The 25,818-nt window shown below is 41.9% G+C and overlaps 1 protein-coding gene across 1 annotated transcript in view; it reads right to left on the bottom strand.

Moving 5' to 3' along the window:
* Positions 1-5,324: 5,324 nt before the first annotated feature.
* LOC131763491 (uricase-like) overlaps positions 5,325-25,818 on the bottom strand; it is a 35,448-nt gene continuing 14,954 nt past the window's right edge. The window contains 4 exon segments of the mRNA XM_059075757.2: positions 5,325-5,524; positions 7,986-8,069; positions 10,041-10,163; positions 11,706-11,902. Of these exon segments, the coding sequence (XP_058931740.1) occupies positions 5,450-5,524; positions 7,986-8,069; positions 10,041-10,163; positions 11,706-11,902 (479 nt within the window). The 3' untranslated portion in view covers positions 5,325-5,449.

Here is a 25,818-nt window from a genome sequence, read left to right as displayed (position 1 = left end):
TAGGATCCAAAGAACATTAAGAATTTCTGAGAAAGAGTTGGGCAAATGGAAGAATGAGAGGCATCTGAGCTCTGGGAGAAGCAAGAACAAAGACTATAAAAAATAAAAGATGAAGATTCCAGTATTTGGAAGCAGGAATAACCCAGTGCGTCTGGTTAGAAGACTGGAAATCCATGTCTTTAGAAATAAGCTTTGGTTTCCTCATACACATAGGTGAGGAAGCAGGAGTTACAAAGGTTTTATAAAGGAGTCTACAAAACGAGAAGTCCAGACAGCCCCAAGTCCAAAGGAAAGAGAGTGCTTTCTCTGAATAGAGGGTTTAGGAGGTTAGAGAAATTCAGATTTCTGTAGTTGAATCTTGCAGGTGATTGAAAAGGGTATATTCTGTTTCAATGACAAAGTAAAATGTTGTCTCAAGAGTTATTTCTATTATATTGGGGGGGAAAAGGGGAGGAAAAGCAGGTTACTAAGAGTAAAGAATGGTATGAACTTAAGTCTAACTGTAAAAAGGAAGGGAAGGGACACTTGCTGAGCCTGTCTCTATGAAAACCTATGAGATGAGATTTAGAGGATTTGGAATAAGTCTTAGCCAGAATCTTGGCTGCCAAAACCCCAAGCGCCATGTGACAGCTGTTCCACTGAGACCATGCAGACTGCCTCCCAGGTAGTGAATGGGCTAGAATCGCCTGCTTTATTCCTCTATGAAAGTACTTGAGGGGTTGGGCTAAACATGGGGAGATGAGAGGGAAAAGTGCTGTGAGAGTAGCTCTGCTTCCCAGAAAATTGGAATAGAGTCCATGTGACCCTCCATAACGAAATTACAAAGTGTTTTGATACAAATTACCTCACAGGTGTTTGCAGTTCAGGACAGCCTGCTCCTCTGCCAGTGCTGAGAGAAGCAGGTGAAACAGGAAGCCTGCTTTTCTGCATATAATTTACAATTCTAACCACAAGAAGACATCTATTGGGCTGCATCATGCAGGCCTTGTAATTGCCCGGCCTTGAGACTGAGGAAAGAGCCCACAGACAGTGACAGAGGAGTCAGTGGCTTATTGGATAGGGGATCTTACACGTCCAAAACAAAGGGTCCACCGCGTCCGCCCGGCAGACGGCAGGCAGGACATGGCGGAGATCTTCGCTTCTTGGGGGAGAAGGAGGCTACAATTTATAGGGGGAATTGACGTCAGGTTGGCTCATCACTTACCTAGGAAACCAGCAGCTGGGGCAGGGGGCAAGCATGTAGGCAGTTACCGCTTAAGCCCTATGATTCAGAGGATTGGATGGTCACGGGAATGAAGCAGAGACTGGCTGAGCAGGGGACGCACCGAGAGCAAGAGAACAGCCATCTGGAGGGGCTGACCACACGCTTCATTCCCACGCACCCTGCACGGCCCTAACCATCTGGGTCTGCCCCTCTTCCGCAGTACCCCTGTGGCCAGGTGTGTAGAGGTGCACTGCAACCGGATGCCGCAAATGCAGCACACACACCAGCAGCTAAGGAGTATCCACAGGAAGCCCGGCGCTTGTGTCCGGTGTCCGTGAAGTCCAGAGGAGGACGACAACAGTATCTCACTGTCGACCCAGAAATCAGATTCGATTTCAGTGAGGCCACCACTGCTGCCCAGTAGGAACAGATTGCCCCTGCTCAGACGCGGGACGAAATGCGAGATGTTTAACAGGTGCGATACCGGGAAGATCATGGCCGTTAAGCGAACTACAAGCAGTAACGGCGGTCTAGATAACACCACCCCTGCGCGTGGTCTTGTCCTGGCCGGCAGCACCATCCCGCCTGTCCGCCCTCAGTGCCCACAGCCGGTGCCGAGGCCAGGAGCGGCGGCGTAACCACAGACCACAGGGTTAACGCAGCGGTGCCTCTCTCGGTAGGGCTGGATTAGTCACCTCGGTAGTCTTGGCTGCGGCCAGGCAGAAGACAGGTGAAACCCGCAAGTCCCTTCCTAATCCTGTTTCCCACAGGGCGGCAAACTCAAACCACCGGGGGCTTACCTGCCAGTCCCAGGGCCTTTCCGTAGTGGGTTCCCCTGGGCGTAGATCCTGTGGCCAGGGCAGAAGCGACTCACGGTCCTGACCAATAGCTGGCGGTGGTCCTTCCACGGTCAACAGTTGAACTTGGATGATGTGGTCTAGTTGCCTCTGGGTTAACGTGGCGTAGGCACTGGGACAGTCGCTCCTGGGGTGTGTCCATGTGTTGGGAGCCTCAGTTGTTGTTGAAGTCGCCCATTCCTCCTTTTGATTAGCCTGGCAGCAGTGGGGTCTTAAGGCAGCTGGAAACGCCAGTGTATGGTGTTTTTATCAGCCCATTTCTGAACTTCCTGGCCAGTAAAGTGGCTTCCTTGGTCACTCTCAATGTCCATGGGCATCCTGTATAGCATGCATAGCTGTTCTAGAACACAAAAAGTGGTTTTTCTTGTTGATGACTAGGGTAGGCCTTTTGTAACGTCTCCCACCTGTTGTAAGGCACTGTAGGCTGCATATGGCTGCTGTTCCATCACACTGTATCCTGGCTCTGCCCCCTTCCAGAGCTGGGGCCGGAAGTCCAAGGGCACCTATTATTTTGCCATTGCCACAGGCCCCAACCAAACCCTTCTGAGGTAACCAGCCACGTCCATTTCACAAGCCTGTCCCTGAGTTAGTATCTCTAAAGCCTGTGTCAATGGCTTATTATTTAGGGGTGGTGGGCTGGGGCTATGTTTGTCTTACCCGACCAGATAACACCCAAGTTTTTGACAGATAATCCAGGTCCTTGTGTTTTGTCTGTATTCACCAGCCACCCCCATGCAGTCAGATGAGCCACAGGCACAGGGCTGCTACTTTTAAACTGGAAAAAGACTCTAAGGTTAATGGAATATATCAGTATAATCGGAGAGAAAGGCATGGTGCTCAGCTGCCACAGGACCCCACATGCTAGTGGATGGCCACCTCTGGGGTACCCCTTCAACTTTCCATTCCCAGTCCTTAGTTCCTGACATCTTGGTGCTCACAGGAGTCTCCTTGGCCTCTTGGCTGACTCGCCAATTGTTGGGCTGCACCAGCAGGACTGCAAGCCTTGTAGTTGCCCAGGCTTGAGACTGAAGAAAGAGCCCAGTGACAGAGATAGCGAGACATCAATGGCTTATTGGACAGGAGATCTTACATGTCCAGAACAAAGGGTCCTGGAGCAATACCCTACCGTGTCTGGCAGATGGCAGACAGGACATGGCAACAATCCTCACTACTTGGGGGAGGAGAAGGCTACCATTTATAGGGGGAATTGACGTCAGGTTGGCTCATCAGTTACCAGGGAAACCAGCAGCTGGGGCAGGGGGCAAGCACATAGGCAGTTACTGATTAATCCTTATGATTCAGAGGATTGGAAAGTCATGTGAGTGAAGCAGGGACTGGTAGAGCAGGGGACGCACAGAGAACAAGAGAACAGACATCTTGAGTGGCCTAACCATACAACATCCTTCACAAAACAGTAATCTGGTCCTTGAAATTTTCACAGACTACACGCTTTCCTGCCACACACCTAGGATATAATTTCCAATAGCTCATTTGTAACTCATTACAATAAATGTTTTAAGAACTCAGGAGAAGCAAAATGCATATATGTATAAAAGAAGCCACAGTTTCTAAGAATTCTGCTCTTCTTCCCTGAAACAAATACAGTGTTTCTAAAATTCATATGATGAAAAAATATCGAGTAAAGAGGACCTTATTAAGTTTTTTGGTTTTTTGCTCTTCTTTTAGGAAAAATCATGTTAGAGTCTAAATTCCTCTTTGCAGAGAATTATCAAATCAGCAGAGGAATAAAATGTACTAGCCATTTGGCCATGCAAGTTACATGATGTAGAAGCACATTTTGTAACATGAGTAGTCAACATAGCACAAAACATTCCTTATCACATTACTTCATCCTTCTTATCTCATGTTCTTTGCAAGTAGGCAGCAGCTCAAGAATGGCCTGTGGCACCTTCTACGGTTTGCTGCTCTCAGACCTCCCATCTTTCATCTCACCCATAAAGTCCAGTGATGACTTTCCATGTAGGTCTAACAACAAATGAAAAGAAGGCAGGATTTTTCATTTAACAAACACAGAAATTTCTGTGTCAGGCATAAATACTACCATTTCTCTTTACAAATATTAATTCATTTAATCCTCAAAAAAATCCTATAAGGCAGGTTCTATTTTCATATCCATTTTACAGATGAGGAATCTTGTCATAGAGCTAGTAAGAGATGGGGCCAGGATTTAAATGAGTTTGTGCAAACACAGCACCATAGTGCCTTAAGTAGTAGTATCATAAAGGTGAATGCAGAATTATCAAATAATACTAAGTACTCTTAGGTAAGTATTTATTAAAAATGGAGACCAAAAGTTTAAATAAATAGAGATTTTTAAATGGAGGAAGGTTATCTAGAATGTTCGTGTACACAACTTTCTGTCATGGATTGCTAAAATTATAGTTTATGAAGCTTTATGGTATATATACAACAGTAGTGTTAGTTAACTGATACAAAGATAACCACCACTCAAATCTGCATACATCTTTAAATCATCAGTTAAATTTATTTCCCTGATTATAAAAGTAATAAACGTTCATATCTGGAAGATTCAGAAAATCACATGACAAAAAAAATAAAAATCACTCATAATCCCACCATCCAGAAATCATCATTGCTGATATTTTCATAAATATAGTCTCTAGTCTTTCTATATGTATATTCAACCACCTGGCTATTGACTTACCACTTATTAAATGTGGCTCTTTGTGCCAAAGTGATGCATTATTCAAAGAAAAACCATTTACACTTTTTTCAGCACCTCAGTGTATACTAAATATTCTTTAAGGGTTGTAAAAGTCATAAAACCAATACATTAAGATTACAAAAGTACTTTCAAAGTGGAAATATACTCCCAATGATACATATGCTAGAGCATTCTTAAGAACTCGAGTATTTAGTCTAATTGAAGTCACAATGGTGATATTTTTCAAAATATGATACTATCATTACATTTTCTGCATTACCAAGGAGCAAGTTTTAGCATCAGTAGGATGAAAACAATGCTGATTTCTTAAATTTGTGCACAAAATTAACTGGTATCACACCTCCATTGATTCATGATTATCTTTTTAATGAATGGATTCTAAAGCTTCTCTAAGAAAGGAAGGAATAAGACCACTGAAATGAAATATTGATTTATGATTATTCTAATACTGCTCAGCATTTGTGAAGTAAACTGTGTCCACAAAGCATGTTATAAATACTAATTCTGAAACATTTTGCTGAGCTAGGTGTAGAAGAATTCTTTCATGTAGGTGCAAAATGAACACTATAAATCAACATACTAGGTTGAAATTTTGCATGGCTACACACCATGATTTCCAGCATCACAAGTGGCTTAAGGAATGCCTCAACTGAGAATGGACTCCCACTGGTGGCCACAATGTTACAGCTTTGAAGTCAGCTTCCTCTTGACTGTACCAGTAATTCTGCCATATGGATTGTCTAATGGTAGCAAGACCTGTAGAAAAACCACATGGTAAATTCAGAGGCATTAAAACAGACCTACCCTTTTTTCTACAAATCAATATGAAATCAACAACAAAAAACAACTTGCTAAACAGGAAAATGTATAGGCCCTACAGTAGTTACTTCAAGCAAGGTAATACCTTACTTTTCTGGCAATAGTTGAGACATGAGGCAATTTTCCTGAAAATTAAAGAGGTTTTTGAAAAATTTTAATCATCAGGATATAAATGTTTCTCAAATGCATTACATATCCCTGCTTTTTAAACAGAGTGTGGTGAACATAATTTGGCCTTTGCTTGATGACTCGCTCTGAACGCCAATCATTGTCAATGCTAAATACTGCCGTGCCCTCAGGAATATTTGAGGTCCTCAGGGCTCTTAGCCCAATGCTAAATGGCTCCAGACAGCTGTGCATTTACAGTTCTTCTGTCTTCCCACCCTGTCATTTGTCCCTTTTCTGCTGTTCTCAGTGTGTCCTGACTCACTGAGGGCTTCTCATATGTTGCCCTCACTATGTACACACCTGCTGAGCGAGGGCCCGAGAGTGGCTCCAGCCGTCCCCAGAGAGCAGACACAGACATGGGGACAGCTTGTTCAGCCACTCAGGTGCCTTTATGCGGAGCCCTGGCCCAAAGGGACTCGGGCCTTCCTGCCTCCAAGTCTCCAGAGGAAGCTTCGTGTCTTACTTCTTGAGCAAAAGACACTGTGGCCTCAGTCTGCTAGCACACCATCGAGCTAGGATCACTGCAGGCCTGAGGCATCAGGGGGCCCTGGGAGACCCTCCTCTCTCCATCGGGGCTCCTGAGCTAAGCAGTGCTCTAGTCATGATGCCTGACCCCTTCTCTGTTTGGGGCCCACTGGTTTCACCTTTGTTGAACATGGCCAGGTCCCTTTCCTGCCCTTTAGAAAGTAATCAGTAGGGACTTCCCTGGTGGTGCAGTGGTTAAGAATCCACCTGCCAAAGCAGGAGACACGGGTTCGAGCCCTGGTCTGGGAAGATCCCACATGCTACGGAGCGACGAAGCCCGTGCACCACAACTACTGAGCCTGCTCTCTAGAGCCTGCGAGTCACAACTACTGAGCCCGTGCAGCACAACTACTGAAGCCCACATGCTCTAGGGCCCCGTGCTCAGCAACAAGAGAAGCCACTGCAACGAGAAGCCCGCTCACCGCAACTAGGGAAAGCCTGCGTGCAGCAATGAAGACCCAACGCAGGAAACAAAAAAAAAGTTCTGGAAATGTATAGTGGTTAAAAAAAAAAAAGCAATCAGTCAAAAAAGTCTTTACATTCTAATTAACAGCATTCTGGGAATCTACATCCTCTCTTTCCTCTGAAGTAAATAGTGCTGCCTCTCCTTCCAGCTGAACGGACAGTGAGTGGGATGAAGATTGGACTCCGCTTTAACTCAGGGCCCTATGCCAGCTATACCCGGCACCCGAGCATGGCCTTAGTTACCCAGCCCTGCTCCCCAGCCTCCAGCTACAGCTGTAGTGCAGAGCCCGATGGAGCCATCAACATAATTTGCAGAACAGAAACAAGGTACCTGTCCAGAAGGGCTGTGACTAATAAGGCTCCTGGATCAGCAGGCCCAGAATGTAGGACCTTTTGGACTCCATTCATTGGCCTCTATCCATCAAAGGATATGAGCAGCAGGGCCATGGTAACAGATAGTCCCTTCCTATCTCACTCCCCCTCCACTCTAAAAGCAGCCAATAGAAGGGTGTTTTTTAGCATTCTAGAAGCCCATGGGAAGATGGATCAAATAAAGAAAACCTGCCATTCTGAGAGTGGTCCAAGTGGGGAAGGGACAGTTCTGATCTCCCAGGACTGACCACAGCAGGCTCCCTGTTGGGACTTCAGCATGGCTAGTAAGACACACTGACTTTGCTTAGCCTTTTGCATGGCTAAAAACAAGTCAGGGTAAGTTCTTTTTTCAAGGCAAGGATTCCTTTCAAAAAATGAACTTCCTCATCTTGCCTGCTGTAATTGCAACTAGAAACACAAATATCTTCACTTTTTTGGCGTGTATATTGTATTCCACTTAAATTGACTACTTAAAAGTTAGAGATGATAGAAGAAAACGAAAATAGAATCTTTCTTTTCCTCCTCATCGCTTCCTGATAGAATAATGGAGCTGTGACCTTCTGTGGCAATTTTCGGAGAAGTAGATCTCAAAGCTATTTCCTTGGGCACACTCTGTTCCTTCTTTGTCTTTTACTCTCTGCAACTTCCAACCTTCCTTTGTAAGTATTCATCCACTTCTAGCATGCTCCAGCCTCAGATAGTGAAAGGCCAGAGTCTAAGAGGGCTCTGAACAGTGGCAACTATAAATATTCCAAAAGCAACAGCTGTTAGGAGTTGTGACAGGGGATAGTATCATGCCAAGTTTATAAAGAGGGGTAAAGAGTAGGTGGGGGGAAATGTGCTTTAAATACATTTGAAGTTCTCTTACCTCTTCCCTGTTGATCAGTCCCATTTGGGACATGTCTATGTTAAAATAGTGAATGTTTGGCAGGCTGATTTCCATAGCTTCTATCTGAAATCCACAACAATATGCATTACATGGGGAAACTGTGAATCTGTCTCTGTTACTCCTTCCCCCCAACCCCCAACTACCCACTAGCTCATTACTCAGATTCTACCTGTCTCTGAGATGTTCCCCTACTGCTTGACACTGTTCTCTCCTGCTAGTACTATTATTAAATGATGGACCCAGTCTTCTCTCTGTGTATGAAATCCGTTTCTCAGAAAATTAAAATCTCCTTGAGTCAGAAACCTGGGACATCTGCAGCATCCAACTGGCCTCCTGGTGCTGGCTCCTCAACCTCATAAGTTCCCCCTCCATCCATTCCCTCCTCTCCAGGCTTGTCCCTAACATTTGCAGGCCCCGGAGTAAGAGTATAATTGGATGTCCCCATACCAGATGTTTAAAGATTTAAAAGTTATGAATCAAGCTAAAATACTTTCAAGTGAAATATATTCTATCCGTCTAACTTGACAAATATTCCTTCATCACAATCTGGAAGGGCAGGATCGAATTTAAAATTCTCTGATTCCTTGCAGTATCGTGCCAGGACCTGGCATCATGGGAAGAGCCAGCCCTCAGCCCTGGCCATCTCATCTTCTCTCTTGGACTCATGTGGGTGGTTACCCCAGTTTGCATGTCAAGTCCCATTCATACCTCTAGCAAATGTCTGCCCCTTTTCTCACTCTCGGGCTTAAGGGTACACTGATGGCATGACCTGCACTCTAGGGGATAGATCTGGGGAACAGGCTTGTACAGGTTCTGGAAGTAGTCTCGGGGTTATTTGGGCAGGACATTCTGGGATGTAAACATCCAGAGAATGGTCTAGAAGGGGAAGCACAGGCTCCTGAAGTGTTTGTTGCCTTGGTCCCACCGACTCCTCACCCAGCGGAGAAAGGCATAGCTAGAGGAGGGCTTGGAGGGGGTGTGTGGGCCATGGCAGGAGTCCCTTGTCTAAGGTGCCCAGGTCTAAGGATGGCACTGTTCCTCTCTATCCCATCATGGCCTTAGTTCACATCCTCGTTGCCAGTTTTCTGCAACAGCCTCCCAACAGGTCTCCTTGTCTATGGCCCATCGTCCCTTTAATCTATCACATGTCTTTCAGAGTGGTCTTTCCAGAGTGCAAATCTGGTAGCACCACACCTTGCTTAGACCCCTCAGTGGCTCCTAAGAGTTTTCAGTATAAAATACACTCTACAGAGAAGCCCACAAAGGGCTTCCCAATCTGCTTCCCAACTAATCTCTAGGCACATGGAAAGACTTTCGCTCCTGGAGCTTCACTTGTGGCAGAACCTCAGCAGTAAATGACTGTTCCATGCTGCCTCCTGTCTCCACCCCTACCCCCTCCCTCACCCTTGAGTATGAACTCAGATAACCCCTACCTGTCCCTTAAGACTCAGCTCAAATACCTCTTCCTCCAGAAAGCCTGGCTTGTACTATCCCTTACACAGGAGTTAGGTGACTTCCTCTGAATTTCCATAATATTCTATTCTCTAGTGAACTGTTAGTTTACTTATTTTCTTCTTTCACTTAATGATGAACTCTTTGAGGGTAGGGATGATGTCTAATTTATCTCTGATTTCCTCATGTGCTGACAGAGACATAATAACCATTCAATAATATCGAATGGATGGATGGATGAAATCTCTCTGCATTTATCCTTCATTCTCTGGCTCTCCTGAAACATAGACCCTTGGGATAATTACCCCTCCTTCAGAGCATGTGAATGTCCTAAATTGTAGCAGGTTGAAGAGACTCAGAATTTTCAACAAAACTACAGAACTACAGCAGTGGCCTGTGTTTTCAGGTCAGACAGATTTTTACATTTTTTTATTCTCTTCTCACTTGCTATAACAAGCTTTTGAGCAACAACAGATGTCATTTTTCATGTGTCTTCCACTTTCTTATTTTAACTCTCTTTCTCAGAGCTGACAGGAGACACAAGTTCTCTCAGTCCTCGGAATGGCAAGTGACAAAACCTACCTCAGGAACCTGGCTCAGGGAGAGCACCTGGGTGTCATAGAGGGTCTTCTGGATAGAGGGCAAGTACTCACCTTTGTCATAGGGCCCAGCAAATTTCTTCAGGACAACGTCCCTAAGAGTGTCCTTAAAACACAGAAAAGAGAACTGAGGGCTCTCACAGGGTGGTCTTTGGGGAACATATTATGAAGCTAAGAAGCGGTACCCTCTCTGTCTCCCCGAAAACAATTTCATTGCTGGTTTTAGAGAGGATTAATATCCTGTAATGCCAAAAAGAAAAAAAAAAAAAAAAACCCTAACTTCCCATTTCCCTACGCACACACAAACATGCGCACAAGTCAATAAACATATTGAGCATAACTAGGTTACCTTCATAATCTGGCACCAGGGCCCAGTGGGCCTTCCAGGGTAAGTTTCCCTCCATGCTTGAAGAGGACTTCCTAGTAATCTAATCTGCTTGGCTTGGCCCGTTGCTTGAATTGCTGCATTTTCAGGGGTATTACCGTGTCAGGCTGTGTGCTAAGTATTTTATGTAATTACTTCATTAAATTCTCTCAATATACCTGAGGCAGGTACTATTATTATCTCCAATTTATAGAGATGAGGAATCCGAGCTAAAAGTTAAATGATCTACTCAGTTCCCCTCCTTAGTGGGAGGCCCAGCTTGTACCCCGACTGGCTCAATTTCGTGCTCTTTTCAACATAAATACATCAGACTGCTGCCCATGGGGAACACTTGAAAAAAGGAGAAAAAAAGATTGAGGTGAGGTTCTCTTCAAGCCATTTCCAACCTACCACATAATAAAAGGAGCAGAGTAACACTCTGCCAGTGGGAGGAAGCTACCAGCAGGCAGATTCCAGCTTATCACAGGGTAGAAGTTTCTAACAATTAGAGCTTCAGCAAAGGAATGAGATACCTGCTCAAAAAGCAAACTGGGATTCAGAGACCTAATCACTGCTTGTTGAGGATGTTAAAATAAGAGTCATACCTTACAGTGCTAAAGCATTTATCATATATAAAATGCTTCTGTAACTGTCATCTCATTTTGAGTTTAGCCTAGGGTGGTCACTTGTCCCAGTTTGCCTGGGACCAAGGGGTTTCCTAGGACACAGGACTTTCAGTGTTAAAATCAGGAAAGTCCTTGACAAACTGGGACAAGTTGGTCAACCTGGTTTAGCCCTCTCTGCATCTGCCATGAAGTAACAAGGCCATTATCCTCATTTGATCCCGTGTTTCTTAAAGTGTGGCCTTTGGTCCAGCAGCATGAGCATCACCTGGGAGTTTGTTAGAAATGCACGTTCTCAGGCCCCATTAGAACCTTTGAGGTTGGGCTCAGTGATCTGCAGTTTAAGAAGCCCTCCAGGTGATTCTGATACACAATCATGTTTGAGTACTACTGATTTAGTCAATTAAAAAACAGATGATCAGGGAAATCAGGTGGTCCGCTCAAGGTCATTATAGCTAATAGCATCTTAGCTATTAGTGCAGATTTACTAAGTCAAAGTAAGACCAGTATTCGTCCTGCTATCCATCAGAAGGGATGTCTTACAATGGGGAGGCAGAATTGAATGGCTTCCAAGTTTCTGTTTCAGATGGAAGACTCCATGAACTCTGGGCCCCTGGAAAAGAGGGTGGACACTACCTCCACCAGCACCAGGCCCTAGCACTCGCTCATACCAGGTGGCCTCAAAGTCCATGTCTCTGCCCTGGTGGTAGCGCCACTTGCAGTACACTTGGGTGGCAAAGCACCAGTCCTTCACCTCAGGGAGGGTGGTGAACTGGTCCCTGATGAATCCTTCAAATCCGGACTGGGTTGTTTTCAAGACTTTGAGGTCCTTGATTCCAGAGTTAATGACTGGAGATCCTGTTTTACGTCAAAAGGTAAGAGGGGATGAGGTCATAAAGAAAACAGTGCCTTCTTTCTTACTGCCTAGTCTTGAGGATCCTGGTCATTAAAACATGGCACACTACATTTGTACAAAGAGCTACATCACTGCCTGTGTTTTCTCTCTCCCTGTCTCCTCTGAAGTCCACATGATGAAGACAGTGTGCCTTTCCCTCTCTTGAATTCCACAACTCCCTGCCTTCTCATGCCCTAGGAGAACTGAAGGTCAGAGACTAAACGTACATGCTGTGTTGAAGCCCACAGGAACAAATACCTTTTTCTCAGCTATGTGCAGAGGTATCTTCTAGGCCAATTACCTTCCACATTTTGAGCTCCATCTCATCCAGCAGGCAGTCATGCTGGAATGAGTTAATAAACTCAAAAGCAGCTCCCATGGGCTTCCCTGGTGGCGCAGTGGTTGAGAGTCCGCCTGCTAATGCAGGGGATACGGGTTCGTGCCCCGGTCCGGGAAGATCCCACATGCTGCGGAGCGGCTGGGCCCGTGAGCCATGGCCGCTGGGCCTGCGCGTCCGGAGCTTGTGCTCCGCAACGGGAGACGCCACAGCAGTGAGAGGCCCGCGTACTGAAAAAAAAAAAGCAGCTCCTCTGTCTGCTATTGTGACGCCCTTTACTGGGGGTGGTCCTCATGTGGATTGTCTACACTGCTGATGGCTCCAATCACCACCAGACCCCTCAGTTCCCTTGCGTTTATGAACTCAGCAACACCAGAGAAGTTCATGACTAGGTAGCATCATGGGCCTGGATGAGCCTAAATAGAGACTGGGAAGATGAGGTCAGAGACCCATGAGGTATAGATTGCCTATGTGGATACTCATAAAGGCCTTTGTTTTTTGGCTGAACTGAGAAGGCGCAAAGTTGGCTTGTGGGGACCCGGGCGGGGTGGGCAGAGTTGAAAACAATGGAGGAGATGACATGGCTTTCTGGCCGTCCCTACATTACCTCATGAGGTGCATCAGGGAGGTGGAGGGGAGAGAGGCATAATCTGAAAAAGCTGTTTACTTATGCCTGGCAGTTCTAGGCCAGGGCCCAGATGACAGGTAGGGTACTGAGTGAGTGAGGGGAAGATTCTCTCTTTCTTTTTCTATGTGGAACACACTGTAGTTCCAGCAGTTTGGTGAAGCCTGAAGAACACATGGCACCAGGTGACACGCCGGGAAGCCCCAGGGTACAGTGTCTGTGGAAGGCAGCCTTCTTCCCGAGGAGGAGTGGTAACTGGCACAGCAAATGCTGGGCAGAGCCAGTGAGGCAGCAGTCATACTCAGTGGATGCAAAATTCTCCCTGAGCATGTGTGAGACAGCCCTCCAGGCTGGGAGAAGGTAGGAACGTTTGGCTGGAGAGGTACAGCAGTTTTGTAATGAGAGAGAAACAAGGTCGGGGAAATTCAGGAATTAACTTCACCATGGCCTTGTTTGTATGTGCAGGCTGGTGAGGCCAGGACACTCAGGGGTCACTTGGGTACAGACTCCCAAAAGCATAGTCAAGGCAGAATGACTTAGATCACCTCTTTTCAGTCTTGAAATTTGTCCAGACTAATATCTATGCGTTTTGACCTGTTGAATCTTAAGCCAAGAGCTGGAGGTATCAGGCATCACTATGTTGTACATGGTCTTAGTTGAAGAATAAGAATGTAACCCATAATGCTCAATTAAAGTCCAGGGCAGCTCTTAATAATCCAATGGTTCACATCATCCTGTGTGATTTCTATTGCTGTGGTTAACTCAGGAGCTGTGGACTTTCAGAAGTAGGTAAATAATGACTATATTTTGATATTTTCCCAACCACATGTGTGTGCCTACCAGAGAGAGCAGTGGTCATAGTTAGTGGTAGATTTGCTGATTAAATATGTGCTGATTAAATAAGGTGTTCTGGTCACAGTGTTCTAGGATAATGTGGTAAGAGAGAAAATGGTATTTTCTCAATTGGAAAATACTGAAGTTCTCATTGGAAGCTATATCTGAATGAGGATCAAGAGAAAGATACCAGCAATGATTTCATGCCTTAGGTTGGCTGGGTTTATCAGATTCTAAGTGTTATCAAGACACGATTCTGCAAAATTAGCATTTCTAACAGTGTACAGCTGACCCAAGTGAGTCTTAAGTCTCAGACCCAAGAGAATTGCAGAAGCAATCAATAAGTATCCGTTAAATGAATGAATGAGTGCAGTAAAATTGACTCACCTTAACAACTTAGCCTTACAACTTAGTGTCTTTTTCTTCTAGACAGTTCTCCTCCATCAATCTTTACCATTTCCCTTCCTGATCTGCCCCCTCCCCTCAACCCTCACACACACACAGTGTGACAGGGGGAGAAGGGGAGGGCATCAACACTGATTGAGAAGGTTCTGACTGCCAGCACGCGTTCTAGTCGTATGGCTAGACACTGGCAGAGGTGGAGTTTGAACTCAGCACCCCGTTGCGAGATTTCATGTTTTTCTTCCCCCTTTTTGGATCACTCCTCATCCTCAAAATGTTTCTTCCTTCCTTTAACTCTCTCTTCCCATTTCTGTAATAAAAGAGGACATTCCAAGAGATAAGAAAGTTGCCACCGCCATTCTGCAATGTGCATTCAAGGCTCAGACAGAGCCCCCAGTTGAAAAATACCATCCCCGTTGGTTTGAAATGAAGATTGAAGCATCACTTTTAGAAATGACCCCATGTGTCTTGCAAACATTTTATCATTAAAAAATTTCCTATTGAAATACCAAGACCCCTTAGAGGAGTGACTCCTTAAGCCTTTATAAACTAATATCATAATTTACTTCCAAAAATAATCCCTTCTAGAAAAAAAAATCCTATAGAAATGAAACTTGAATTTGCAATCAGAAGTGGGGTTAGAACAAGTAGTGGGAATCCTCGAAGGGGGATAAAGAGAAGTTAAGGGAAACCAAAGGCAAACTTTATCTATTTCTACTTTTCCTATACAGCTGGCCTTGATCTCCAGCATCTATGTGAGCCAACCAGACTCTGAATCCTCAGTTGTCTCAATCATAAAAGGATTTCCAGATGCAGGGTTACATATGTTTTAGTCCACAGTCTTGGGACTCAGGTTCCTTGAATTCAGTCTCAGTACTCTCCATGCCTCTCCTCCCCTATTTATGGGCAGTATTTCCTTGATAGAATTACTTAACCTCTCTCTACCTTAATTTTCTCATCTGCAGGAGATGATAATCATAACTATTTCCTAGAGATGATAGATATCTAAGATGATACACATAAAGGACTTAGTAAAATGGCTGTCCAGGAGAAAATGCTCTATAAAATTATTATGATGATTTTGCCCTAATTGACCTTTTCTTATTGACGTCAACCCCCTGTAAATACTTCCCATGTTTCACAAAGGCTCATTGGGTTCTGAAAACTCCCTCTGACATGCCATCCCTATCGACCTCCAGCCCTGTGATGAGATTTATTGATCTTTGGGGAGTGTCAGCCTGCTAGGCAACTTTGAAATGATCTACTTTCTTGCTAGAATCTGAAAATGGAGAAAGCAGTTGCATTTTCTAATGTGTTTTGACCTCAGTTTCACATGGAATAAAACATCTCACGTTCTCAAAGACAGTTCACTACTGCCACAGTTTAGGCAGAACGCAAAACATCTACTCTGGTGTGCTCATCATTCTATGAACAACGACTAAAACCTATTCTCTTTGAATTTGAAAAAATACATTTTCTTGGCATGCATCAGACACCCTGGATGAAATCTGGGAGCTTATTTTATCTTCTCTGTTGGCGGTGCCCCAGCTTTCTGAACACTGGTAGGAACCTGAGCCTTTCAAATGCATGGGCCCATCAACTAAAAATATGATGCTTCACACACTCTTAAAAAGATTCCAGTTTAGACTAACAAGAAGTAATTCAACCCAAAAGACTGTCCTTTTCTAGGTTACTTCCTATGAAACCACTTAATCAGCTCTTTTTTGCCTTTCTGCCATAGTTATGGAGTAACGCAAAAGGAAGATTTTCACATTTTACTTTGCTAGAACATAATCTTTTCTAACTTTCAGTGTCCTCCTACACACTTAACAGATTGTGGTTTATCTCTCAGAGAAGCATACATCCTACCCCTTCAGGTCTCTAAGGGAAAAAAACTGCAAATTAATAGAAACTAAGCCTGATTCCTTACCTACGCATCAGGTGTCACAAAGCACAAAGCTTTACTGAGCCAAGAAAAAAAAAAAATCCTGTCATGAAGGGGATAATTGCTTCCACATTTAACACCTCCAAAAAGGACACAAATAGCTAAAAGGAGGATATTTTAAAACTATATTAAATCATTCTACTAGAAAACCTCAAATTTGTAAAGTGCTAGAAAAAGTGAAGATCAATTAAATATCATTTGCCTTTGAGAGTCCATTTAGCTCATGGAGGTAGGATGAAAGCTCCCTGTGTGCAGTTCTGGATGGGGAGAGATGACGTCACCCAGATGGAAGGAAGTTAACTGGGTTTTTGTACGATGAGGTGACGATCAAGATGATTTTTTTTTTTTTTTTTTTTTTCGGTACGCGGGCCTCTCACTGTTGTGGCCTCTCCCGTTGTGGAGCACAGGCTCCGGACGCGCAGGCTCAGTGGCCATGGCTCACAGGCCCAGCTGCTCCGCGGCAGGTGGGATCTTCCCCGACCAGGGCACGAACCCGTGTCCCCTGCATCGGCAGGTGGATTCTCAACCACTGCGCCACCAGGGAAGCCCGATCAAGATGATTTTTTAAAGATCTTCTGCTTGCCAAGAACTTTTCTTTTGGAATAACTGAAGAGTGTCTTAGTCTTGATATCAAAATGACACAAGCAGCCTTCTTGGCAGTGGCCATCTCTGTCCCGAGTCTCCCACTTTCCCCATCTCATTTTTTCCATCTGCCCTGCTTGACACCTCTTACATCTCTTCTCCTCCAGGACTTTAGTTTTCTCAACCCCATTCCTAAAATCTTCCTCCTACCCCTACTAGTTTCCATGCCAATAGATTTTTTTTTTCACCACAAGACAGTATCTCTTATTTGAAACCTCTTCTCTATCTTCCATTCCTCTATTTGGTTATGCTTTAGTTGAATTTTTATAATTAGTGTCAGATTGGGAGAAATTTGATGCTTAAAGAATTATGAATTAGAATTCAAATTGTGTGTGTGGGGGGGTCGTTGGGGAGATGCTCTGCTTAGTTCAACTAGTTTAAATTAGTGACTCAACCATCCCAGTGACTTCAAGGCTTGGCTAAGCTTGTAGTTCACAGAGACTCACAGAGAAACAGTTTGGAAGATCGAGGTTCCATATAACACCTACATCAACAGCCTGTACCACACATGCAGAGCCTAGCTCTCCTCTCGGAGCTGGGGAAGTCACAAAAATAACATCAGCCCTCATCCCTTTGGTGAAAAAATTTCTCTCTCTCTTCCAGATTCCCCCATGGAACTAGCAGACTTTGAAACAGCTAAAAGAACACTTAATGATGTAGCTTAAAAAGATAACCTAGGAAAAAAATAGTGTAATGGGAGTTTTATAGCAATGCTCAGGGCCTTAAGTGGGTGCTTCAGATTCAGTAGGCTTTCTATAAATGTCTGTTCAATTAATAAGAATGAATCCAGTCCACCAGGAGAAACCCAGTTACATATCCTGCTGGGAAAATTTGCAGGCTGAATGGGTGATTAAGTACATGTGTTTGAGGGGGCAGAATTCTCACTATCCTGGCCAGCCCCCCACAAAAAGCCCTACTTAGAGGTTTGTAACAACAGCCTTCAGCATGTGAATTGGGGTGTGTGTGTGTTGTGTAAAATGATTATTTTCTTTAGTTAAGCCTATGCAAGGGCATTTCTTATGACAGTGATTGTACACTGAAACACCTCATGATATCTGCAGTTTTAGTTCCTGGAAAATAAGCAAATTAAGAATTAAACTTTGTTACCATAAAAAAATGGCATAGACCCCTACTCTCCAAAGAGGGACAGAGTACAAATGTCATCTTCAAATAGACAACACAGGAAGATACACACACTCAGGAATGTGTGCACACATACTGCACACACCCAAGGCAGCAGATGCCTCCTTCCCTGCTGACCCCTGCCGGCCCCCGCATGCTATGGGAGGGGGGAGGTGCTGGACTCCAGACAAGTCAAGCTGGAGTTCTGGGAACACTGCCACAGTGATCGCAACACCCTGAAGTTTTCTGCAGAAAGAAAAAGCTTTGGCCTGATTCTGTTGATTAGTTTCCACCCTGTAGCAGCCAGGTGACTAGAATTCAGGCTGATGATAGCTCCTGGTAATTCCTGGAAAGAACAAGGGTGTGAAGAGCAGCCTGTTTTCTTCCTATGATCAGCTGAGCCCTATACTTGGCCACTCCACTTCCACCTCCAGGGGTCTGCTAAATATTCTTGCAGAAGGAGGTTACCAATGATGCCTACTGGTCAAACTGCACACTCTCTTCAGTCTTCTTTTAAACCAAACTTCTTAACCTTCCTGTGGCGGAGACCACTGGCAGGTCCTCTTCCTCCTGGGTCCCCAGCTAGACTACATTTCCTGGCCTTCCTTGCAGTTAGGTGTGGCTGTGTGACTGGGTTCTCTTCATCTGATGTGCTCTGTGCTACTTCAGGCCTTGAGCAGTTTCGCCTCCTCCTTTTTTTCTTCAAGCTCTTTTCTTCTCCTTGTTGTCTGGTATGGGGAATCTACTCTCAAGGTGATCCCAGAAAGTGAGGATCAAAACTGTCTGGCTGCATCAACCTGGATTCCTGAATAACTTCCTGGAGTGGAGCATCCTCCCAACATACACACACACACACACACACACACACACACACACACACACACATGCACACACAGAACTTGACTTTTACAAAAAGCTGTAAACTTCACATGCGAAGCCACTACATATAAGCCTACTTATTATACATTCTATTATCCCAATAACTATCCCTCATTTCTTGAAATGTATTTTCCCTTTGCTTCCATAACACCACTGTCTCCAAGCCTCCTGCTGTCCCTCTGACCATTCTTCTCTCTCACTCTTTAAACTGTCTAACCCTTAAACTGGGGAATTTTCCCCCAGGCCCTCTCATCTTTCCTCTTCTCACTTTATATGTTTTTCTGGATTGTTCCTTCTTCCCCATGGCTTCACCAACCAGTTTGGAAATAGACAGTCTCCAAATCCATCCCTTATTCCCAAACTTACTAGCTTCCTCTGGAAACTTTCTCATTATATGTATTATTCTTAGTGAACACCCACAGGCCCCTGACTTTAGGATAACTTTAACCTCTCCTTCTCTCTAACCTTCCATCCTTATGCAAATACTCAGACTTATAAGCACACTTCAGAAATGCCTGACATAATGTCTCTCCCCAACCTCTGTAGTCTTTTCATCTCTACCTCTTCTGCCTTAGTTCAGACTTCATCATTTCTTCATCTCTGCAACAAGTCTCCAAATGTCTCACTACTGCCTGTTTCTCCAGCCAGTTTACCATAACCTTGGTCAGAATTACTAAACAGTACACACATACACATAAAGACCTTTCCTGGATCTCTATTATCATTCAAAATAATCATAATAACAGCTTTCTCTCAAGGAGTGCTTCTTATGTGCCAGGTACTGTGCTAAATGTTAAATTAACATTTATCTCCTTTCATTCTCTGGGTAATTGCTGAGTTAGACACTGTTATTCTCATGTTAGAAATAAAAAAAAAAACACTGAAGTAGTATATTTAATGTGCTCACAGTCACAAAGTTTTTAAGTAGAGAAGCTCAAATTCAAAAACAGTTCAGTCTTCATACAATAAAGGTAGGAAATCATCTACATGCAATGCTAGTAGGGAGGTTAAAAGACAAAAGTAGTCAATTCATTTGTATCCATGATAAGCAGTTAAGGGATATACAAAACAATTAGATGTAAAATATAATATCAAAAACAGTAATCATGAAAGGAGCAGAGTACAAATGCAAGGTATCTATATATAGAGAGATTGCTATACAAAAACCTCATGGTAAACACAAAACAAAAATACCCACAAAAAAGAAAAAGAAATCCAAACATAATACTAAAGATAGTCATCAAATCACAAGAGAAGGGAACAAAAGAAGAAAGGGGAAAAAAGAAGACCTACCAAAACAAATCCAAAACATTAACAAAATGACAATAGGAACATACATATTGATAATTATCCTAAACATAAATGGACTAAATGGTTCAACCAAAATACATAGACTGGTTAATGGATAAAAATGCAGCAACCATATATGTACTGCCTACAAGAGACTCACTTTAGACCTAGAGACACACCAGACTGAAAGTGAGGGGATAGAAAAAGGTATTCAATGCAAATGGAAATTGAAAGAAAGCTGAAGTAGCAATACTTATATCAGACAAAATACACTTAAAGACTGTCACAAGAGACAAAGGACACTACATAATAATCAAAGGATCAATCTGAAAAGAAGATATAACAATTGTAAATATATATGCACCCAACATAGGAACACCTTAATATATAAGGCAAATGTTAACAGACATAAAAGGAGAAATTGACAGTAACATAATAATAGTGGGGGACATCAGCTCTCCATTACATCAATGGACAGATCATCCAGACAGAAAATCAATAAGGAAACACAGACCTTAAATGATACATTAGATCAGCTGGCCTTACTTGATATTTATAGAACATTCCATCTGAAAGCAGCAGAATACACATTCTTTTCAAGTGCACATGGAACATTCTCCAGGATAGATCACACTGAGCAACAAAGCAAGCCTCGGTAAATTTAAGAAAATTGAAATCATATCAAGATCTTTTCCAACTGCAACACTATGAGGCTAGAAATCAACTACAAGAAAAAAACTGCAAAAAAACACAAACAATTGGAGGCTAAACAATATGTTGCTAAACAACCAATGGATCACTGAAGAAGTCAAAGGGGAAATCAAAAATACCTAGAGACAAATGAAAATGAAAACACAATGATCCAAAACCTATGGGACACAGAAAATGCCGTTCTAAGAGGGACGTTTATAGCAATACAAGCTTACCTCAGGAAACAAGAAAAATCTCAAATAAACAACCTAAGCCTACACATAAAGCAACTAGAGAAAGAAGAATAAACAAAACCCAAAGTTAGTAGAAGGAAAGAAATCATAAAGATCAGAGCAGAAATAAATGAAATAGAGACTAAAAAAAAACAATAGAAAAGATCAATGAAACTAAAACTGGTTCCTTGAAAAGATAAACAAAATTGATAAACCTTTAGCCAGACTCATGAAGAAAAAACGATAGAGGGCCCAAATCAAAATCAGAAATGAAGAAGGAGAAGTTACAACTGACACCACAGAAATACAATATGCCAATAAATTGGACAACCTAGAAAAATGGACAAATTCTTAGAAAGGTACAATCTCCTAAGACTGAACCAGGAAGAAATAGAAAATATGCACAGAACAATTAACAGTAGTGAAATGGAATCAGTAATTTAAAAACTCACAATGAATAAAATTGCTGGACCAGATGGCATCACAGGTGAATTCTATGAAACATTTAGAGAAAAGATAACACCTACCCTTCTGAAACTATTCCAAAAAATTGCAGAGGAAGGAACACTTCCAAACTCGTTCTATAAGGCCACCATCACCCTGATACCAAAACCAGACAAAGATAGTACAAAAAAAGAAATTTATAGGTCAATAACACTGATGAACATAAATGCAAAAATCTTCAACAAAATACTAGCAAACTGAATCCAACAGTACATTAAAAGGCTCATACAACATAATCAAGTGGGATTTATCCCAGGGATGCAAGGATTTTTCAAAATCCACAAATCCATGAGTGTGATACACCACATTAACAAATTGAAGAATAAAAACCATATGATCATCTCAATTTATGCAGAAAATCTTTTGATAAAATTCAACATACATTTATGATAAAAACTCTCCAGAAAGTGAGCATAGAGCGAACATACCTCAACATAGTAAAGTCCATATATGACAAACCCACAGCTAACATCATACTCAATGGTGAGAAGCTGAAAGCATTTCCTCTAAGATCAGGAACAAGACAAGGATGCTCACTCTAGCCACTTTTATTCGACATAGTTCTGGAAGTCCTAGCCACATAAATCAGAGAAGCAAAAGAAATAAAAGAAATCCAAATTGGAAAAGAAGTAAAACAGTCACTGTTTGCCGATGACATGATGCTATACATAGAACATCCTAAAGATGCTACCAGAAAACTACTAAGCTCATCAATGAGTTTGGTAAAGTTGCTGGATACAAAATTAATACACAGAAATCTGTTGCATTTCTATACACTAACAATGAAAGATTGGAAAGAGAAATTAAGGAACACTCCCATTTACCATCGCATCAAAAGGAATAAAATACCTAGAAATAAACCTACCTAAGGAGGCAAAAGACCTGTACTCCAAAAACTGTAAGACACTGATGAAAGAACTTCAAGATGACACAAACAGATGGAAACATATACCATGTTCTTGGATTGGAAGAATCAATATTGTTAAAATGACCATACTACCCAAGGCAATCTACAGATTCAATACAATCCCTATCAAATTACCAATGGCATTTTTCACAGAAATAGAACAAAAAAAAATTAATTCATATGGAAACACAAAAGACCCTGAAGAGCAAAAGCAATCTTGAGAAAGAAGAACAGAGCTGGAGAGATCATGCTCCCTGACTTCAGACTATACTACAAAGCTACAGTAATCAAAACAGTATGGTACTGGCACAAAAAGAGACATATAGATCCATGTTATAGGATAGAAAGCCCAGAAATAAACCCATTCACTTATGATCAATTAATCTATGACAAAGAGGTAAGAATTTACAATGGAGAAAATACAGTCTCTTCCATAAGAGGACAGCTACATGTAAAAGAATGAACATAGAACATTCTCTAATACAATATACAAAAATAAATTCAAAATGGATTAAAGACCTAAATTTAAGACTGGATAGTATAAAACTCCTAGAGGAAAACATAGGCAGAACACTGTTTGACATAAATCGCAGAAATACTTTTTTGGATTCATCTCCTAGAGTAATAGAAATAAAAACAGAAATAAACAAATGGAACCTAATTAAACTTAAAAGTTTTGCATAGCAAAAGAAACCATAAACAAAATGAATAGACAACCTACGGACTGGGAGAAAATATTTGCAAACAATGCTACTGACGAGGGATTAATTTCCAAAATATACAAACAGCTCATACAGCTTAATATCAAAAAACCAAAGAACCCAATTAAAAAAATGGTCAGAAGACCTAAATAGACATTTCTCCAAAGAAGACACAAATGTCAAGGGCCAACAGGCACTTGAAAGATGCTCAATATTGCTAATTATTAGAGAAATGCAAATCAAAACTACAATGAGGTATCACTCTCACAGGTCAGAATGGCCATTATTAAAATGTTTATTAATACTAAAAGCTGGAGAGGGTGTGGAGAAAAAGGAACCCTCCTGCACTGTTGGTGGGAATGTAATTTGGTGCAGCCACTATGGAGAACAGTATGGAGTTTCCTTAAAAAACTAAAAATAGAGTTAATCATATGATCCTGCAATCCCACTCCTGGCCATATATCCAGAGAAAATTCTGATTTGAAAAGGTACATGCATCCCAATGTTCACAGCCACACTGTTTACAGTAGCCAAGACATGGAAGCAACCTAAATGTTCATCAACAGATAAATGGATAAAGAATATTACTCAGACATAAAAAAAGTGTGAAATAATGATATCTGCAGCAATATGGATGGACCTAGAGATTATCATATTAAGTGAAGTAAATCAAAGACAAATATCATATGATATCACTTACATGTGGAATCTAAAAAAAATGATACAGATGGACTTATTTACAAAATAGAAATAGACCCACAGAAATAGAAAACAAACTTATGGTTACCAAAGGGGATAGAAGGAGTGGGGGGGAGATAAATTGGGAATTTGGGATTAACATATACACACTACTATATATAAAATAGATAAACAACAAGGACCTACTGTATAGTACATGGAACTATATTCAGTATTTGTAATAATCTCTAATGGAAAAGAATCTGAAAAATAATATATATATATACATATACATGTATGTATGTGTGTGTGTATAACTGAATCACTTTACTGTACACCTGAAACTAACACAACATTGTAAATTAACTATACTGCAATTTAAAAAATGTTTTATAAAAATCTGTTAATAAAAATAGCAGGGCTTCCCTGGTGGCACAGTGGTTGAGAGTCCGCCTGCCGATGCAGGGGATGGGGGTTTGTGCCCTGGTCTGGGAGGATCCCACATGCTGTGGAGCGGCTGGGCCCGTGAGCCATGGCCGCTGAGCCTGCGCGTCCAGAGCCTGTGCTCCGCAACAGAAGGGCCACAACAGTGAGAGGCCTGTGTACTGAAAAAAAAAGCAAAGCAGTAAAAAAATAAACAAAAGAAAACAGTTTAGTCTGAAAAGACCTATGGACTTAACTACCATGCAAAAACTGCCTCCTAGTTACACCAATTTTTTTTTTTTTTTTAGCCATGCTGCACGGCTTGCAGGATCTTAGTCCCCAACCAGAGATCAAACCTGGGCCCTCAACAGTGAAAGTGCACAGTCCTAACCACTGGACCACCAGGAATTCCCTAGTTAGGCCAATCTTGCTAGTATGGTACATTAGGCCCAAACCAAGCTCTTCATCCTCATCTCCACTCCTTACATTCTAAAAACTGTACCCTTCAACCCTGCTACCGTTGCTCAAATTCTTTGCCCTTTCAACACTAACATCATTTGCCTAGTGTGGTGATCTACATAAGGCAGATGCTCAAAATATTTGTTTCCCTCTTCCACTCTTCATGACTCCTACCCATGTATATTCTGTTTCTTCTGCCTGTAATATCCTTTCCCCTTTCTATGTCCAACACACTCTGAATCATTTTTCAAAAGTCAGTTGGAATATTTCCTCCTCCCCCATCAAGCCTTCCAGACTGCCCTAGGAAGAGTTAGTTTTCTGCATCTCTTTACTCCCATAGCATACCTTTAATTCCTTCATAGTGGTCTTTAGCCCCTCATACTGCAATAAATCTATTTATAAGTCTATCTCCTACTATTCATCTACTGTGAACTCACTAGGGTCAGAAAATGTCTTATTCACGTCTGAGTTTACCACCACTAGTATACCTAACAAGTCCTCAAAATCATTATTGAATGAATAGTATTTCAATCAATGACATAAATATATTTTATACAGGCTCTTATCTTTTTAGTTAGCTCTCCTGAAATCTAATTCTAGCCCCTGCTATTATTTTACATAATTAAAAGTGGAATGAGAAACATGTTAAGTATTGCAAAAATCACTCAAAATGGTTTAGAGCTAACCAATATGGCAGCCACTAGCCACATGTGGCTATGACGCCCTTGGAATATGGTAAATGGGAAATGAGACAACCTGTAAATATAAAATACACACAGAAATTCAAATATTAAATATTTCATTAATATTTTTTATATTTCTTACATATATAAGTGGCATTTTGGATATATTAGGTTAAATAAAAAGTATTATTAAAATTAATTTGTTTCTACTTTTCTAATGTGACTACTAGGTAGGAAATTTTTAAATTAGATATGTGGCTTGCATTATATTTCTGCTGGAAAGTGCCAGTTTATAGTTTATAATTTTATAATATATATAATATAATATAATATATATTATATATTATAAATATATATAATATTATATATACTATATAATATATATTATATAATATATAATATAATATATTTTATATAATATAATATAGTTTATAATTTTACAGAGGTATTCACTGTGATTTGCATAGGAAAACACTGGCCTGGGGAAGCAGGAACCTCTCTCTCTCCTCCAAAGTCAAATACATA

Source organism: Kogia breviceps, chromosome 1, assembly GCF_026419965.1.
Source record: "Kogia breviceps isolate mKogBre1 chromosome 1, mKogBre1 haplotype 1, whole genome shotgun sequence".
Taxonomy (NCBI): Eukaryota; Metazoa; Chordata; class Mammalia; order Artiodactyla; family Physeteridae; genus Kogia; species Kogia breviceps.
Note: the sequence above shows the minus strand (reverse complement) of the source record. Positions and strands in the feature narration are given on the sequence as shown.